This window comes from Somniosus microcephalus, chromosome 24 (genome assembly GCF_052327205.1).
Source record: "Somniosus microcephalus isolate GS21.2 chromosome 24, FLI_Smic_1.0, whole genome shotgun sequence".
NCBI lineage: Eukaryota > Metazoa > Chordata > Chondrichthyes > Squaliformes > Somniosidae > Somniosus > Somniosus microcephalus.
In genome coordinates, this window is record NC_141010.1 from 21,634,421 (window position 1) to 21,654,134 (window position 19,714).

General features: G+C 39.3%; 1 protein-coding gene across 3 annotated transcripts in view; it reads left to right on the forward strand.

Annotated features, from left to right (window-relative positions):
• Positions 1 to 19,714, forward strand: part of kat7b (K(lysine) acetyltransferase 7b) — a 77,304-nt gene that overhangs the window by 36,674 nt on the left and 20,916 nt on the right. For all 3 annotated transcript variants that reach the window (XM_085966306.1, XM_085966308.1, XM_085966307.1), the window contains 7 exons: positions 392 to 631; positions 3,844 to 3,926; positions 5,313 to 5,402; positions 11,991 to 12,089; positions 15,426 to 15,536; positions 17,088 to 17,279; positions 19,183 to 19,272. In XM_085966306.1, the coding sequence (XP_085822432.1) occupies positions 392 to 631; positions 3,844 to 3,926; positions 5,313 to 5,402; positions 11,991 to 12,089; positions 15,426 to 15,536; positions 17,088 to 17,279; positions 19,183 to 19,272 (905 nt within the window). The remainder of the gene's footprint in view (positions 1 to 391; positions 632 to 3,843; positions 3,927 to 5,312; positions 5,403 to 11,990; positions 12,090 to 15,425; positions 15,537 to 17,087; positions 17,280 to 19,182; positions 19,273 to 19,714) is intronic.

A 19,714-nucleotide genomic window follows, 5' to 3' on the forward strand; every position in this document is an offset into this window, starting at 1 on the left:
TTCCAAGGATATCAAACCATGGAACTGCTTACCTCCCTTAGTATTGCCCTTTAGGCTTTTAAAACCCAAGTTTAATATTACCTATTCACTGTTTTTATTTTGTTTTTCCTTTATTCTTTTCAACCTTGGTGATGTCCTAAACTATGGAGCCATGGCATTTCAACTTGGTGTCTTTTTTTCCAAAAATAAATTTTGTATATTGATTATTAGCCCTGTCATTTATATATATAAAAAAAAAAAAAAAAATACAAGCTGCCTACTACAGGAATTCTTCAAAAATGTATGTTTTTCAGATCCTGGCGACAAACTGAAGGAGGTTGTATTGGGCACATGTGCTAAACATTTAAGGCTATTATTATTAATTTGTGCTTCCTACACTGTCTACTTCCAGATACCAAAACTGCTGTCGACCATGATGAATCTCCCCCACGTACCCCTACAGGCAATGCTCCATCCTCTGAGTCTGACATTGACATTTCCAGTCCAAATGCATCGCATGATGAGAGCATAGCAAAAGATGCTTCAATGAAAGACTCTGGAAGTGACCTTTCACACAGGCCCAAGCGCCGACGTTTTCATGAGAGTTATAATTTCAATATGAAGTGTCCTACTCCGGGCTGCAATTCTTTAGGTAAGACATGCTGCTATGTTTGCTGAGCATTTAAAGAATATTGTCGATTCTTTAGACTGCCATCTTTCAGGAAAACCTTAGAAAACAAACAACTGGGTTACAGATGTTTAGTCAATCGACAAAGCATTAGGTGGTACAGTTTTGTTATGTTTATCTTTCTCTGCTCCAATTTTAACATTTATTTTCAACTTTTCTTTGGATTTCCCTGAGCAAAGCACCGTTTGCTAGCTAAGACAGCAGGCATGTTACCTGCCTATGAACCTTTGTTGCTGCTGTTCTTGGTATAGGTGAACAATAATAGTCCAAAGTGACCCTCACCTGCCCTTAGGGAGCAGGGTTGTGAAATCTCGGCACTCACTCTGATCTGTGTTTCCCACCCCCCCAGAATGGTACACTAGAGATTTATGCCTCTCCTTTCCCCCAACTCTCCCAGATGGCACTAGTATGAAGTATGCTCATGTGCCATGTGTGAATAGTTAAAGCATACCACTGCTTGAGCCAGAATAAAGCTACCAACTGTGTAAACCCTAGCTTCTGGAAAGCATGCGTTACCGCTTAAGTATAAATGTTTCCATTTTGAATCCAGCCATTTTTTTGACCTTATTATGAGGGAGGCAATTTAGGGTTCACTTTTATAATTCGTTTTCTGTTGTGCAGAAATAGATTGAAAATGCTCAGTCATTTCATAGAAGACCTTTCTAGCCAGAAGACTGGAGACCTGGGGTTCAGAGGTGATAGGAGAATGTGATTAATTCGCTGTGTCTCCTGCTTCCCCAGTTGTAAGATTATTACATGTTAATACTGTATCATGCTTGGCTGCAACAGTGAGTGTTGTTTGTGCCTGATGGGATAAGCATTCCTTTTACCTGGTGCCAAAATAAGTCCGTACATACAGAGGTCGTTAAAATGTAAATGTAAGGAAGGTGTTGTCAGTAAACATTGGTTTCCATTAGTGTGTGTTTTTTTTAGCCCCTCACTAATTTTCTTCGCTTAAGAAGGCATTAACTGCTTGGTGGGTATGTTACCATGGATGTCTTCTGGTACCTTGGCTAAGTACCTTTTTACGTGTGAGTCTTGATTGTGTGTATGCTTAACTTGATTCTGCCTCATCTGATATCTGCATATGCACACTTCCAGCATGTACATCTAAATAGTAATCAGGAGCGGAAGCCCTGTCCATTTTTTTCGCCCTTCCTTGCCCAACCCATGGGCACTGAGGCCTATTGTTCCACTCCTGCCACCCTGGCAGAAGTAGCTAACTCAGCACAGACTAATCGCATAACTGGGGCTTTCCTAGTCTGTTAGCCTCAGTCATTAAATGCACAAGGTAATATCACTGTTGGAATAGTGGACAAAGGATTTTCATCCAAACATATTAAGTGTTTGTACACTAATATTTGCATAGCGTAATTTCAAGGCCACATATGTTATTGCAGAGTTCCTTTTTGTCATGATCAGCTTGGGGAGAAAATAAAATGAATTGCTACATTTAATTATAACATGTTGTTTATAGCCCACTTTTCTCTTCCCTGCTTCCCCACCCCTTCCTAATCAAATCCCATTCCCCAATCTTGAGGGGACTCTGAGGAGCTGCTCGAAGATCTCTGGCAACAAGTGAGTGTGTGAATGGCCGTGGTTGATTTGTCTTTCAGCTTATTTTTTTCTTCTCTGTCCACTTAAGAAGAAGCTCTTCATATTAGTGGGCCACGATAAGGAACTCGGTGTGCAAGAGTTTAGCTTTATGCAGTAAAAGTACATTGTTCTTTATTTGTAAATGCAGGTCAATGTAGAAAGCATGAAGTTACATATTGTGGTGCCATTTTTTTGACGTTGAGATTGAGATAGGAATGAAAAGCATGTTTGGGATGGATACAACTCTTTAACAAACATTTCCTGGTTTCCTTTCTACTTGAGTGTTCTGTAGCCAGAGAATCTATACTGCTGTCTGTACTGACACCTAGTGGATATTTAGCTAAATTGAGAGTATATTTTTTGTGGTTTCCATTAGATGTTGGTTTGTGTAAAACTGTTGATATTTGCAATGAAGGTATATTTTTGGAACAAGCCAGCACAAAAAATAATGCCCTCTGATATACAGTCCCTAGGGGAGAACTGAATATTTTAATTTCCCCAAAATTTGCATTCTGGGATTTGAAATAGTTCTACAGTATAAGAAAGAACTTGCATTGATGTAGCATTTTTCACATCCTTAGGACATCACAAAGCGCTTCGCAACCAAATAATTACTTTTGAAATGTCTTCACTGTTGTAATGTAGGCAAATGTCGCAGCCAATTTGCCTGCAGCAATGTCCCACCAACAACAGTGAAATACATGACCAGTTATTTAGTTTTGCTGATATTGGTTGAGAGATAGCTGTTGGCGAAGACACCAGGAGAACTCCCCTGCTTTTCCAGTATGGTCATAGGATCTTTTACACTCACCTGAACAGGTAGCTGGGACCTTGGTTTAACACCTTTTTCAAAAGATGGCACCGTCAACTGTGCAGTGTTTCCACACGGAAGTATCAGAGTAGATTATGTGCTCAAGTCTTCTGGTGGGGCTCTAACCTATTACCTTCTGACTTGGGTGAGAGCGCTACTGCTGAAACCAGCTAAATTTAGACTACCATAAATAAAGGGAAAAGACAACATTCTGTCCCTTTTCCTTTGGGTGCGGAAGAGAAAAAGTCACATCTGATGTAATTATTTAAAACTGAGAAAGATTGTTCATGATTATCTAAATACTGTATCTGGTGCTGCATTGTTGCAGTTCAAAGTTAATGCACTGGTTTTGGTCTTGAAAGATTCTCTAATGTTGCAGTCCCTCTGGGCCTGAGCCTGCAAATAGTTCTTTATGCACAGTACCCAAGCCAGTCTAGCTTTAAAGGGTGGCTGTGTGGATTAGGGTCAGCTGAATGCTTGATGTGAATCTTATTCAAGGAGTTGGAACTTCTTATTTCAGATACCTGTTGACTACACTTGCTCTCATGAATTGTCATGCTGTACAGTAACAATATGTGTGCGGTATGTCCTCAATGGAGGAACAGAAACAAAATCATTTCTCAGTTATTTTCAAAATCTGAATACTTGTACACTTTTTCATTTGAAGATGAGCCTAAGATCTGAATGTTTGGGTAAAATCTGTTGAAATGTATTTTGAGATGTATTCTTGTTTTTGTGACTATCTTATTTCTCATCTGGTTAAACATAGGCCATTTGACTGGAAAACACGAAAGGCACTTCTCCATATCTGGCTGCCCATTGTACCATAATCTGTCTGCAGATGAATGTAAGGTAATGTAGACTCTACATTATATTGTGAAACATAGCCAGACAATAATTCTGCTTAAACATTACACTTAACCCCCTACTTTATTTTGGTAGGCGGAGGTAGGGGGTCTTGGGTCAATTCATTACTGTAACCTCCTTGCCCATCATTTAACATTAAAAAGACACAAAACGCTTTTTTGTCGTCCTGCTGTTGGTTCTGAGATTACCTTATGATTACACGTAACCTGATTTGGTGGCTAACACAAATTAAAAAAAATGATGGGGTTTAAACACATTCCAGTAAAGTCTAGTTTCAAGATGAAAACAATACTTATAAATGACTCTGCTCCTGTGAGTCACGTGACCTACACTGAGAGACTGTACTGCGGCAGTTGCATTTCTTGCAAAATTGACTTCTTATTCTGCATGTTCTGAAAACGCTTCAGATCGCAGTTCAGGCGATGGTCCTCATTTCGGTCATAGTTATTGCACTTGGCTCTGCAAAAATATTTAAAATTTTAAAGAGCCTCTAGTCATTGTAATGCCCATGCATTGTGGCTCAGTGATTTGCGAGTTCATGCTTGCAATTTTGCCAAACTACCTGTGTTCTAGTAACTTAACAGTGATAAAGAAACAGTGATGTGTCTGTGCCCTCGGCAGTTGATGATCTAGAAGTGTGTGCTGGAATTATCTTGCTGCTGCTGTGGACTTTACATGAAGAACATAAACTGTTCAGTCTATTTATAGTGCTGCTTTTAAATCAATGGTAGAAACTTAATGGAAAACACACTAGCACTTTTGGAATCCACCTCCCCGGAGCTGTGAGAACCAGCACCAACACCATACAGAGTTTGGATTCTTAAGTGGGAGAGCCAGCAATGTGCTAGGAGTACATTTGGAGAAACATAGCAAGAGTTTGTGAATTTCAGTGGCTTGGGCCCTGGAACAGGAAGCCAATCAAGTTAATGGAATATCAGTGATTTTGCATTTGCTGCTGAAGACTCTTCCTGGTAGTTCAACCTTTCCAGTTCTTTCCCTAGTATGGTGGTGGTGGTGGGGCGGGGGAGAAGAATGAAGATGTCTGTTACAGATCAACATGTAGATCTGTGTTCACAGAGAAGCATCATAGCCCTGCTTCTGTGATGTGTATGTTTGCATCCAGCAGAGTCTGAATAGGCTATATTTAAAAAAAAAAGTAAGTTTTGTTGAGCTCCAGTAAATACTGGAGAAATGGGATCTAAATCTTCTTTAAGTTTGCTAATGTTAAGTCTTAATCAGACTGTTTGATAAAATATTTAGAAACTGGTTACTTAACCTTCTGCCCAACTTGTCAGTGCAATACTTATCTCATGGTTCCTGGAGTTTGCAGAGTTTAACGACTCTAATTCTGGTGTTGGTGGTCCTTCACAGGTTAGAGCTCAGCAACGTGAAAGGCAGATTGATGACCGAGCATTATCGCAGAGACAAGATGAAAACAACAGACATGCAACCAGGCATCAGGCAAGTTTTCATTATCATCACTAGTCAGAAATATGAAGAAAGAATTGCATTTGTATTGTGCTTTTCACGTCCTCCTGTGTTTCACAGACAATTAATTATATTTGAAGGTCGCTGCTGTTATGTAGGTAAATATGGCAGCCAATTTACTCACAGCATGGTTTCACAAACAGCTATGAGATAAATAACCAGTTAATCTTAATGTTACTGAATGAGTAATTCAGAGTCCTGGACTAATAATTCAGAGAACGTGAGTTCAAATCCCAAATCGAGCCTTTGAATTCAGCAAAAAAATCTGTAAATTAAAAGCTGGTTATCCGTAAAAGTGACTATGAAGCTGTTGGAATATCATAAAAATCCAACTGGTTCACTAATGTTCTTCACTAACGAAACCTGCTGTCCTTAGTTAGTCTACCCTATATGCAACTCTAGGAGGAGGGTAGGGAGATGAAGGGGAAGAGAGAAGAAGAGGAGGTGGAGGTGAGTGAGTGAGTGGTGAGAAGGGAGTGGAAAAGGGGGAGGATAGAGAAGGAAGGAGAGCTCGGGGGATAGGAAAAGGATGGGTGAGGAAGGATAGGTCGAAGATTGGAGACAGAGAACGGGAGAGGGACAAGGGCGTGAGAGGAAGGGTTGCATAGGTGAAGAGGATGGATGGGGGAGGACCTGGAAAAGGAAGAGCAGATGGAGAGAGGAAGGGAGGGGTAAAAAGAGGAAGCAGGGAGGTAAGGGCGAAGGGGAGGGTGCCAATGATGGAAAAATTCAGTCAACGGGGAGAGGGTGTTGAGATAAGTAAAACGAGGGGGATGGGGCAGGTGCTGATGAACGGGAAGTCCGGTTAACACGGGGAGCTGGATTGAAGTATGGCTAAGCCAGTCAATGCGCGGGGGGGGGGGAGGGGGGGGAAATACAGCTAATGGGGGAGATTGGTGTTGATTGGGGTAATTGAGAGTGGGGTGGTGGGTTCTGCTAAGATGATATGCATCTTAATGGGGGTACTTCCAACAAGGCGTGTAGGTGAATTGCAGCCAGCTGGTCTGTAAATGGGCAACTAAACCTATGGGGGAAATTAAGCTGGGTTGAGATTGAACTGTGAATTAGAAAGGCAGCCACCTTGTGGAGAGGATTGCGGGGGGGGGGAGGTGATATGCGTGGGAGTGGTTGGTAATTGTCGATGGGACTTGCAGCCAGTGGGGTGGGGGGGGGGGGGTGCTGTCGAGCGGGAAGTGTATCAAGCGGGTGGGAGTAGAAGTTGAATGAAAAGGTGGCCTATTAAAGAGGTAGTGTTCTGTTAGCAGGCGATGATCGTGGATTGCCGCAAATGTGGAAGGAAAGATTGGAAAATAAAGATAATGCTGTGGTTACACGGTAATTCTTTTCCTGGCAATTTCTGAGTACAATCGCTGATTTCAAAAGAAAAGTGGAACGATGGACACTACGCCACTCCTGTATGTGAGGGATCCACATCATACAAAAATTAAAAACTGGCTGCACAGCTATGTTTCCGTACAGCTTGGGATTTACATTAGTTATCTGGGTAAGGGAATATGGTTTACTCATGGGTACTGACCTGTTATCAATTTGCAGACTATTTAAAACAGGCCACCATTGGGATGATAGGGATCTTTTCAGTGAACTGGAGAGCGGGGCAGTAAAGGAAATAAACTTTTAAATGGTCCTACATTTGAAAAGTTTGTAGGAACACAGGCAACGTCAGGTTGGTGTCATTTTTGATAAATAGGACTAAAAGTTGCTTCCAGATTGAATGAGTGGGAGAGTTAAAGCTAGTTAGAGTGGAGCTGTCACAGTAATGTAACGTTAACCTCACAGCACCATCTACAAGAGCAATGCTTTTAGAATGTTGCATTCACCTAATGTTTTTAATATATAATAGATTTAATCAAATAGAACCAAAAATCTTAATTATTTGACTCAACATTTTAAATCTAAAGGCGGGTTGGAGGGGGCTCAGATCTTCAGCTGTCAGGTCAATATATAGGGAGTAAAAAACAGCAAATGCTGGAAATACAAGGGAGATCGACCATCATTTAAGAAAGAAAAACTTTGTAGCCTATTGTCTGAGGGGGGAATGAGGGAATAACTAACAAAAGAAAATTAAAATTAAATGGCTGTATGGGAATAGAAGGAAAGTGTATAACTAAGTTCAGAAGGAAAGTATAGAAAAATCAGCATTCATTTGGGGTTAAAAATTACATTGGTTTGGGTTAGGATTGGAAGAAAATATTTCTTTTGGATCATCAAACTGGCCTTCCGTCCTTATATTTGTATTATTAGTTGCTATAATTCTTGCTGCCTGCCAGTAGAGGGTGCAGCAATAAACTGAAAACTTGAGCAGTTGGTATATATGCTTGCTGACTGCTTACAGTTGCAGCAGTGCAGGGATTTGCTCTTGAGGATAATTGTTTTAAATAAGTTTTCTAGCTGCAGCATTTGACAAAATGTCAGCCTTGGCTCAGTTGAGAGCACTCTCGCTTCTGAATCAGAAGGTCGTGGGTTCAAGTCCCACTCCAGAGACCTGACTGCATATTACAGGCTGACGCTTCAGTGAAGTACAGGAAACTTTGTGCTATCCGGCACTGACGGGACCGAGCTGTTGCCATTCCCTCAAAACTGCCGGACAAACCAGCGTTAATGTTGAAGCATACGGAGCAGCTCCGTATCTGGCAACAAACACTGTTGCTTAGCAACAGCTTCTAAACAGTCAGCCGTACCTTGGAAGCATCTCTGTAGCTTAGCAACAGCTTCAGAGAGACTTTGCAGAGCCTGACTGTTGGAAAAAAAAAGCCACGAGAAGAAAAAAAACCTAACAAAACGGCTCCTGATTTTTGCCGGTGGCTCGAGCTTGCCGGACATTTAGCCTCCGGATAACACAAAGTTTCCTGTACTGAGGGACTGCTGCGTTGGAGGTGCGGTCTTTTGAGTGAGACGTTAAACTGAGGCCCTCTCTGTTCTCTCGGGTGGACGTAATCCCATGACACTATTCAAAGAGGAGCAGGGAAATTCTTATTCCTATATAAAACATGTTTTATATCTAATTTTCAGTTGTCATTAGCAAGGATTCATTTTTGGATTCACTTTAGTTTGAATGAAACTAAACAGTTTTTGTTCACTTATCCATAGGATTTGTTCTTAAATGATCTAGGTTACAAGATTGGACTGGGAGCAGCTACTTATAGGAAAATCCGCATCAAAACAGTGGGAGACTTTCAGAAGGGAAATAGAGAGAGTACAACACCAACATGTTCCTGTAAAGGTCAAGGGTGGGACCAACAAGCAAAGGGAACCTTGGATGACAAGGGATATACAAAAATGCATTAGAAATAAAAGGGGGGCTTTTGGCAGTTACAAAAGACTAAAGACGGAAGAAGCCCTAGAGGAGTATAAAAAATGCAGGGGCATACTTAAAAAAGAAATTAGGAGGGCGAGGAGGGGCCATGAAATAACACTGGCGAGCAAAATAAAGGAAAATCCTAAGATGTTTTATAAGTATATTAAGGGCAAGAGGATAACCAGGGAAAGGGTAGGGCCCATTAGGGACCAAAGTGGCAATCTGTGTGTAGAGCCAGATGATGTAGGCGGGGTTTTAAATGAATTTTTTGCATCTGTGTTCACTATGGAGAAAGACGATGCAGACATAGAAATCGGGCAAGGGGGCTGTGACATACTTGAACATATTAGCATCGAGAGGGAGGAGGTGCTAGCGGTTTTAGCAGGCCAAAAAGTGGATAAATCCCCAGGCCCAGACGAGATGTATCCCAGGCTGCTGTGGGAGGCAAAGGAGGAGATTGCAGGGGCTCTGACACAAATTTTCAGAACCTCTCTGGCCACAGGGGATGTACCAGAGGACTGGAGAACAGCTAACGTAGTACCATTATTCAAGAAGGGTAGCAGGGATAAACCAGGGAATTACAGGCCAGTGAGCCTAACATCTCTGGTAGGGAAATTATTGGAAAAAATTCTGAGGGACAAAATTAGTCTCCACTTGGAGAGGCAAGGATTAATCGGGGATAGTCAGCATGGCTTTGTTAAGGGTAAATCATGTCTGACAAATCTGATTGAATTTTTCGAGGGGGTGACTAGGGGGGTGGATGAGGGAAATGCTGTGGATGTGGTTTACATGGACTTCAGTAAAGCTTTTGACAAAGTCCCGCATAGGAGACTGGTCAAGAAGGTAAGAGCCCATGGGATCCAGGGTGCCTTGGCGCGTTGGATCCTAAACTGGCTGAGTGGCAGGAGGCAGAGGGTGATGGTCGAAGGTTGCTTTTGTGACTGGAAGCCTGTGTCCAGTGGGGTACCTCAGGGATCGGTGCTGGGTCCCTTGTTGTTTGTGATCTACATAAATGATTTGGATGAGAATGTAAAAGGTTTGATCAGTAAGTTCGCAGATGACACGAAAATTGGTGGGGTGGTAAATTGTGAGGAGGAAAGCCTCAGGCTACAGGACGATATAAACGGGTTGGTCAGATGGGCGGAAAAGTGGCAAATGGAATTTAACCCTGAAAAGTGCGAGGTGATGCATTTTGGACGGACAAATAAGGCAAGGGAATACACAATGAGTGGTAGGACCCTAGGAAGTACAGAGGGTCAGAGGGACCTTGGTGTACATGTACATAGATCCCTGAAGGCAGCGGAACAGGTAGATAAGGTGGTTAAAAAGGCATATGGGATACTTGCCTTCATTAGCCGAGGCATAGAATATAAGAGCAGGGAGGTTATGATGGAACTGTACAAAACGCTGGTGAGGCCACAGCTGGAGTACTGTGTGCAGTTCTGGTCGCCTCACTATAGGAAGGATGTGATTGCTTTGGAGAGGGTGCAGAGAAGATTCACCAGGATGTTACCTGGGATGGAGCGCCTCAGCTATGAAGAGAGGCTGGACAGGCTGGGGTTGTTCTCCTTGGAGCAAAGAAGGCTGAGGGGGGACCTGATTGAGGTGTACAAAATGATGAGGGGCATAGATAGGGTAGACAAAGAGGAACTTTTCCCCTTAGTAGGGGGGTCAATAACAAGGGGGCATAGATTCAGGGTAAGGGGCAGGAGATTTAGAGGGGATTTGAGGAGGAACTTTTTCACCCAGAGGGTGGTTGGAATGTGGAACTCAATGCCTGAAAGGGTGGTAGAGGCAGGAACCCTCACAACATTCAAGAAGCATTTGGATGAGCACTTGAAATGCCATTGCATACAAGGCTATGGACCAAATGCTGGAAAATGGGATTAGACTGGACAGGGATGGATGGGCGGCGCAGACACGATGGGCCGAAGGGCCTCTTTCTGTGCTGTAAAACTCTATGACTCTATGACAAGCGTGTGCTGGTTTACACATCACAGATCTAGATAGTTCAACACAGCTGTTTTGGGGGGGGGGAAACAGTTTCTTTTCATGACATAGGTAAAGAAAATTTGCAAAAGACAAAGTTGTGATAAAGTGGACCATAGTGTCAAGAAAGGGGAAACATTGAATTTTGATTAAAAGATATAGTTGAACAAAAACTAGCATACAGTATCATTAAGGAACTAAAAACAGCCAGTTGTTAACTATGGATTTAAAGCCTTATTAAAAGTAATTGCCATCACTTTGTAGGACGTAAAAGGACATGAAACTATGTTCATATCAACAGTTCAAGTTGAATGGCTGCACTTTGTCCTTTCGCTGAGTTTTCTTTTGAGTTACTTGTATGGCAAGGCACAGCAGGATTATAAAAAAAAAAGTGTTAATGTTGACATTGTGTTACGTGACTGAGCATTGCAGTTGCCAATGTGTTAGAGGATGTATTTTTATTTATAATTAGATTTTCTATTTATTCCTCAGCATTAATAAGGTTCATCGATTTGTTAAGTATATAATACATTCAGTAGTACTTGGGTGTACACTTAATCATACAGTACCTAAAATCACACCTGATGATTGTGGGATTCAGCATGTTACAGTTCTGAGCTGTTAAACCTATGAATCCTAATTTTTGTTACAATTTGCCACTTTCTGTATCTTTCTCTTACCCCCATCTACCTGACAATGAACACAGTTACCCATAATATAGTTACATCAAAAGGTAAAAACAACTTCATATAAGGAGAAACTAATCAGAACCTGTACCTTTATCAATACTCTGTTAATAAACTGATTTCCTCACTATCGAGCTTTTTTCATTGAACAAAAAGGATCAGCATAACTCCCTATTTGTTATCTTATGTACATTCCTTTCCTGTTGCATTTAATTGAAGATTCACCCAATGAAACTACCAGTTATAAATCTGTCTTCAATTCTATATCATGCAGCACTGGTCTGATTCTAAACTCTAAAATGATAATGCGTGAATCATACTTCTGAATTTAATAAACAAAAAGCTAACATTACTACAATATAAAGATAAATTAATAGCAATATTACATTAGCATACTTTAAGTCAGTTTAATTAACCCATACCATACAAATGTACTATCTTTAATTCTATAATATAAAATTTTAATCTGTAACTACTGTAAATAATGAGTACCATAGATTTTTATTTTTATTTTCTGCAATTTTAGACTCGTATGGATAAGTACAACACTCAAACTTACCTCTTCTTTAGGCTCCAACAGAAAAACAGTTGAGATATAAGGAAAAGGTGACGGAACTTCGGAAGAAAAGGAATTCGGGACTGACCAAAGAGCAAAAAGAAAAATATATGGTAAGATTATTGAGGTTGTCAGTGCTCGCCATTATTACTGTGTAAAACTGACAGCAACTTCTGGTGTCCGCAAATGCATAGTTGAAGGCAGAAATGCGGAGGTTGCTGTAAGTAATATCCTGTCTCTCCACAGGGTGCACTGTTGCAGTCTTGGCAGATGGAATCATTTAGAAATCACTGATTACACATTATTCTTGCTGTATGGAGCAATGATAAAGTTAAACATTGTTCAGTCAGGAGTAACTGAGCTTTTAACTGTGTACTAAGTCATATTTACTGCTGAACAATCTCTCTGGTCCTGAAAAACTAATTTTACAAGTATGGGTTCTCATTCCCTCAGAAGAACATTTTAAAAATTGAAGATTTTTAATAAACTAAAAAATAAAAATTTTCAAGTTTTTGTTCTGATATTTACGTTTCTCCCTTAACCCCATGTGTACGTCCCGATCTTTATTTCGCTTTCTGTACAATGATTTAAATATAATTTATATTCCCTGCTTTTTTACTTCCTGCTTTGCTGCCTGTGAGAATTCTTCAATCTGATTGGCTGATCTGCCTGCCTGTTGCTGAATGCCACAGATCCCCTGTAGAAGGTGCTAAATTGAAACTCACTATGCTCTAGAGCCCACTACATCTTTGTGGGCAGCTTTTTCGAGGTCAGCAGCGAGCGCCATTCCTTCGCCGCTGACTGCAAAATCCGGGCCATTTTATACTACACATACTATAAAGGCAGTTTAAAAAAAAAATGAAGCTATGATTCAGAAGAAGGTTTGCTGGGATCAGGGGGCGGGTGGGCAGGACTGTCTGAAACTTCTTAAAGGGACAAAGCCTTTAGGTGATTTGCTTTTGCCTCCAGTGCATTGACAATATTCTATTTGCATGTGGCTGTTGAGCTTTGGAAGAATGAGGAAGACATTCATGTTGGAGCAGTGGGGTGTGCTATCCTAAAGTTGATGTTAAGGCACATTGTTGGTGCAGCTTTACTCTACAGCTGGCTGTACTTTGACTGGAGTGGGAGTGCCTGATGCTGACCTGTTCCTATTTCAAATATTAAAATAGTCCATGCCCAACAAGCACTGGCATTCCTCACTGAGCACACCCTACATACACCTGCCATGAAAAGCAAATCCTCAACATGCCTATACACGTGATATAAATAGCTATTTGCTGGTGAGTCTGATTGACTGAACCTGCATCACATCTGCAAGTCTCGAGTACAAATCTGAATACTAATACAGAGAAGTTATACTGAGGCTTTACAGTGTACTGGAAGAACAGGTTTAATGGACTGAATGACCGCTTCCTGTTCCTATGCTCGGGATACTTGGAATACTACGTACTGTTTTGGCCAACACGCTACAAAAATTATGTACTTGCATTTTTTTTCTTGTGAATTGTTTCCATTTTTTTTCTACCCTCCTCTCTTCTGAAGACGTTGACTCCATGCTGGGGTATGATTCTATAGACGCCGATTACCCTCCAGTAGCTCATTCAGTGACCACTATTCATTTGTGTGCTTTGAGTGAGTGAGTGTCACGAGGCTATTGGATGAGGAGACAGCCAAACCTGATCCTGTCCTCGGCTGACAATTCACTTAGAGAAGGATTGTTGGATAGCGACCAGGACAGGAGCCCTGGCTGCTGTTTTTGTTGTCCATTTTTGACTTTTCTGCATTACATTCTTAAGTGTATTAAAAGAGACTAACTACAGTTAGGCTTCTTTGTTGGCTTGTTGAAACAAATATGTGCAGGAAGCCTTCAGTTTGCAAATTTGAAATTTTTAAAAGGTGTTCACTCTAATGAACCACTGGTTAAAATAATCTTTTAACACTGAACCAAGAACTTGAGAGATTTTTCATTGTTTGGTGGTTTTAGTAAAACCGACTCCTTATATTGCATTTTAGATAAATGCAGAACTATTTAAACTCGTATGCCACTGAGCTCAAGTTAAATGAGGGGTTGCTCTATTTTGTTCTTTACAGATACTGAAATGGAAGAGAAGATTTACTGTTAGTGACCTATTATAGGAATAAGGAAATAATCCTCCTTCCAATGTGTAATGGTGAAGCATTGATTTGACAATTCGGGTTGAATTCTAAATATTTTTAATAATGATTAACTGGTTTCCACAACCTCAAGGTAATGTCTGAAAGCAAATTCCTTGTGCCCCAGGTGACAGTTTAGAGTCTTGCTTGCCTGCTGGCTTTTTATTCCTTTTTCATAAAGCAGTACTGTGTCTATAGATTTTATACAGTCTGCACTCCTGATATAAACTCTTTAATTTGACTCATTCCCTAATAAGTCAGGATGTTACATTATGGCGTGGGTCTCGGTTTATAAACAATCCCATGTCATCACAATAGCTTAAAAATTCTTCCCTTGATTTTGATCAAACGTCACGATTGTCTTCTGTTCCATTGTACATTGAATTCCTTTTAAAAGTAGATCGGTCTGCTCACTGTGTCCTTTGTCCCATTTACATGTCTGAGAAGTAACGTTTCAGCATATGCAAACATTTTCACAAAACTTGCCACTTTTCTCCTCCATCCTCTGGGTTCTCTTTTTTTAAAAGACAAATATATACCAGAAATAGTGCATCAACCTTACCTCTAAATAAACCAGAACCCTATACCTTTCATTTCAACAACTTAATGATTTATCGGATGAACCAACACAAATTTATGCCGCCATAAACCGCGATTTGTAGCATGCAGTAAGTTGAAGATTTAATTGGACTTCAACTAAAGTTACAAATTAAAGCCTTATATTTGCCATTCATTTGTTTAACAAATATACTGCATTTATTCTGTTTGTGCAAGGTCAGTCAGCATCCTAAACATGCCGGTAAATTTGTTACTGCAAAATTTTTGTATGTATGAACTTTTGTCACACGGATGGTCTTTTAATTATTTTGAGCAAATATATCTGTCGAAACGGGAGAACATTTGTGAGTACAAAGACATACCATAGGAACATAGGAAAAGGGGTAGGCCATTCAGCCCCTTGAGCCTGTTCTGCCATTCAATTAGATTATGGCTGATCTGTATCTTAACTCCATTTACCTGCCTTGGTTCCATATCCCTTAATACTCTTGGCTAACAAAAATCTATTATCCAGATTTCTGGTTCTCGTTTATGTGGAAAAAATTAATGTAACATTACTAGTGGAACGTATTTTTTATTGACTATTTATGGGTGTGTCAAGGAGGCTTTGTTGAAACTTTTGTCAAGTTTCAGTATTGGACTATTATTCTGCTTAATTCTAAGTGTGTACCTGATTTGTTTTAATGACCGTTAATTATGCCTGTGTAATATTTGTGTGGTTCTTAAACCCACAGGAACACCGACAGATACACGGAAATACAAGAGAGCCGCTCTTGGACAATCTTACATCTGATTTTGACTTAGAATTATTCCGCAAAGCTCAAGCGCGAGCCTCAGAGGATCTGGTATGATGTGATGCCAGTTTATAATGTGCTTTATCCATGGCTCTATTGGAGTAGAAGGATTTCATAGATTTAAAAATGCTGTTCAATAATATGCATTTGGATCGTAGCAATTTTGTAATAGAGGGTATATCTTTGTATAGTAGCTATCTAGTGTTTGGATTTTGTAGTCTACTTGTCATGCTTAAAATTATTAAAACATTTTAAAGTTTAAAATTTGATTTAAGCCATTTCAGATTCTTCAGAGTTAAACTTTAATGGCTTTTTGAAGATTGAAGAGAGAAGTTGCTGAAAAACAATAGAATTGTTGCCTCTGGTGATCATCTGAGATGGGAAAATTAGTAGCAGAACAGTTAAGAGTAACAATATTCTTCTGGATTTTTTTCCCTGTTCATTTCTGTTGATTTGAAAAAATGTATTTTAGTTTAAATGATAAATGCCAGTATTACTGAGGAAAACAACTTATAAGAACTACTGAGTTTAAACTCAGAGAGGGAGTAATTTCAACAATTACATTGCCTGCAATTGCTGAAATGGTCTTGAAGATTGAGTGCCCACTAGTGTTAATTTAGTTTCCTCATGCTGTTGGGCTTGGTAACTAACTTTGACCTCTGATGATGTCATCAGCACTTACTGCTTAAGCAGAAACATCACAGACAAACAGATGTTAACATTAATTTTAATTCTTTAAGATTTAGGGCGTGGGTGCCACAATGGGTGTCCTTTCACCTTTGGGACCTTAGAACATAAGACGCAGGAGTAGGCCATACGGCCCTTCGAGCCTGCTCCGCCATTCAATAAGATCATGGCTGATCTTCGACCTCAATTCCACTTTCCTGCCTGATCCCCATATCCCTTGATTCCTCTAGAGTTCAAAAATCTATCGATCTCAGCTTTGAATATACTCGCGACCTTGATTTAAATTCAGCCATGACTGACTGAAATTATCCTGTGTTGTCTGCAAGGACATCCTGTAAAATGAGTTTAAACAGTTTCATCCCAGTTCCTGGTAACCACAGGTGACCATAATTTGACACAGGTTGGTATTAAATTAGTAATGTTCAGGATCCAAGAGGTTAAGTGATGTGGATACCACAAAACGCACAATGCTGCAGTATGAGGTTTAGGACCAGGCCACATATAAAAGCCTTTACCCTGTAACTCTTAATGCTTGATACTGAGACTGGGTGGCAGCGTTGATGAAAAATTCATGAACAAAATGCAAATTTAAACAGTAATTTTTCTTTGTTTCCAGAACCGAATAATAGCATTGGTTCCAGTAATATAATTTGTTACTCTGTAACTGGTTGGTTTTTTCTTTTGAAAGAGAAAATTTTCTCTTGTGGAGAGTTATGGATGTAAACCTGTTTCCTTCTATTCTCTGATGAAGCATATTGATAACGTATACTGCTGTATAACCTGTAAATATAATTGGCACTAGTTTTTGTTCCTATTCAGATAAAATGTGGACTAATATTGCCTGGTCATGGCAGCTACAGTTTGGGCAGGACTCGAGGACTGATTTACAGCTTCAATTTTCTTTCTTTACTGTAGGAAAAGTTACGGTTACAGGGCCAAATTACAGAAGGCAGTAACATGATTAAGACCATAGTGTTCGGTCGATACGAGCTGGATACCTGGTACCATTCTCCATACCCTGAAGAGTATGCTCGACTAGGGAGGCTGTACATGTGTGAGTTCTGTCTCAAATACATGAAAAGTCAGACCATCCTTCGCAGGCATATGGTAAGTAGTCAGAAAAAGCAAGCAAGATAATTGAATTAGCTCAGATTTAATTCTAGATCCTTGAAGCGATTGATAATGAAGCAGTGTAGTCTGCTTTGTAGGAGATACGTTGGTGATTTAAAATTTTGCAGCAGTTACACGAAATACGTGGGAATAAAATCTGAATGGAATCTGGAATGAAACAACCCATTTCTATTAGCAATTCAAAAATTACTTATTGCCCTCTTAAAAATATAATTGGCTTTTCTTTTTGTAAAATATTTTCGTAGTTTCAGAATAAATTGATTTTCACATGCAAATAAAGGTGACGGTTGATTTATGTAGTACGGCGGTTAAGTATTTTCTGTGACATCCTGTGTGCATGTTGGTTAGTTTCTGATTCAAACTGAGCCGAATCTCCTAAGGAATATAGTGGCAGCTGTTCAGATTGAGGTGCTCAACTGAACAGTATTAAATTACTGACCTGAGACTTAGATTGGGTCTTCCTTTTGGGCTGAAAGCAGCAGTGTTTTTGTTGATCTCTGTCTGATGCAAATCTGTTGCTTTGTTTCTAATGCCTCGATTGTTAATTGTTTGCAGTACCCTGTTCTAACAACAGACAGACTAGCCTCCTATGGCATTCCCAGCCACATGAGGAATGTAGATGCTATTCCAACCAGATAATCTAAACCTGCAGTAAGAAAAATTAGTGACGAACCACATCTCGTAATTCGACTTTCTTATTTAATTTATGAAAAATTCCAGTCCCCTATTTAATCATTATGGCTCATAAATTAATATTATTGGTTGAATAGAGTTAATCAGAGCATAAGTACAATATTGTTCTGGTTGTATGTTTAAAGACTTTGCCACCTATATCTGTAATTCTGACTGCTTAAAACTGCTTTTCAATTTAGTACAGAAATTATTTATTTATGATTTACAGTTGGCTAAGTATGAAAAAAGGCTGAAATGAAAGATTTAGCATTGATTTAAAAATTAATAGAGGAGGTTGTGGGACACATAGACAGTTGTAGACTTTTAATATATATTAAAAATGTGTGAATATTCAATTTTTTCCCCAAATTGTCCAAGTGTATATAGTGTGTAATTATTCTAGAGAGAATGTTATTTTATGATTGATTGCTAATAGAAATTAGTTGGAAAAATATCTTAAGCTAATAACTTAAAGTTAGAAAAGGGTATTATTTACAGATGCAATTATTTTTGAAAATTTGTTGTGTTGGTCATACGTCACAACCTGCTCAGAATCTCTGTTGCTGCTCTGGTATGGCCTATCATTGAGTATTGCCTATTAATGCCCTAAATGTTTCTAGACTATTACCTATCAATTTAGACAACAGTCAAAGGAGTGTTACACCCAGTTCTTCAAATGTGCTTGTCAGCATACATTGTGTTTTTTGCAAACATTTGTGATTGTATAAATACGGGATAGTATATAGCTAGAAAGGTAGTAATCATTAAAGGGCTCCAGATGATGCAATATATTTATATCCATTTGAAAATATTGTCAGCATCTTGCCATGAGATTTTACTACCTGTACTTGCAAATGCATTCATCTGATGTTCTATGCAATATATACATAAGTACTTGCAATTTTATGTAAACTGATGGTGAAATTGGGGATAGTTATTTAATAGTGAACACTTGGCTGATTTGTATTGTATTATGTAAATCTTTATTTCATTATGTCTGGGAAAGTTATGTACCTTGTATATCAAAATTTCACCGTACCAAATTTGAAATTAAGTTTCAGAGCTCCAATATACAGAATTTCAAGTTAGTATTCTATTAGACAGAAGGTGTTAAAATATAAAATGAATACAATTCTCAATATGAAAAATAGAAATTTTAGATTTATTCTGTGTGTAACCCCAATTGTTCTTTAATTTTTCCTTCTAGGCAAAATGTGTATGGAAGCATCCCCCAGGAGATGAAATCTATAGAAAAGGAAATATCTCAGTGTTTGAGGTGGATGGCAAGAAAAATAAGGTGCTTCTTTTAAATAAAATTATAGTCATATGGGCGTACTTCTGCTGATTGTTACATTTTGCACTTTAGTGTTCTGAATAGGTTGAAAGCTCCTTGCAAATGCCGCACTAAATGTTTATAATCCAGTTTGTCTCTGTAGTTGTGTTTATAACAAATATTTTATCGTTCTTGCTTTTCAAATGCTTAATTATTTTACAGCATCCAAGTAATAGTTTCAAAAACTATTAAAAATGAAAATATATTTCTTCTACGCTTGGATACTGCTTTTTCACTACCTATGCACATTTCACTGAGATTCCAGAGTATATTTTTATTCTTGATAGTAATGAGAGAATATATCAGGATTAACTGATACCACATGTGTGGTGTGAGACTTCGAGAGAGATTTTGAAGGGCCATAAACAGTGAGAGTGAAGATCAATTGTTTCTGGAACCATCCAAA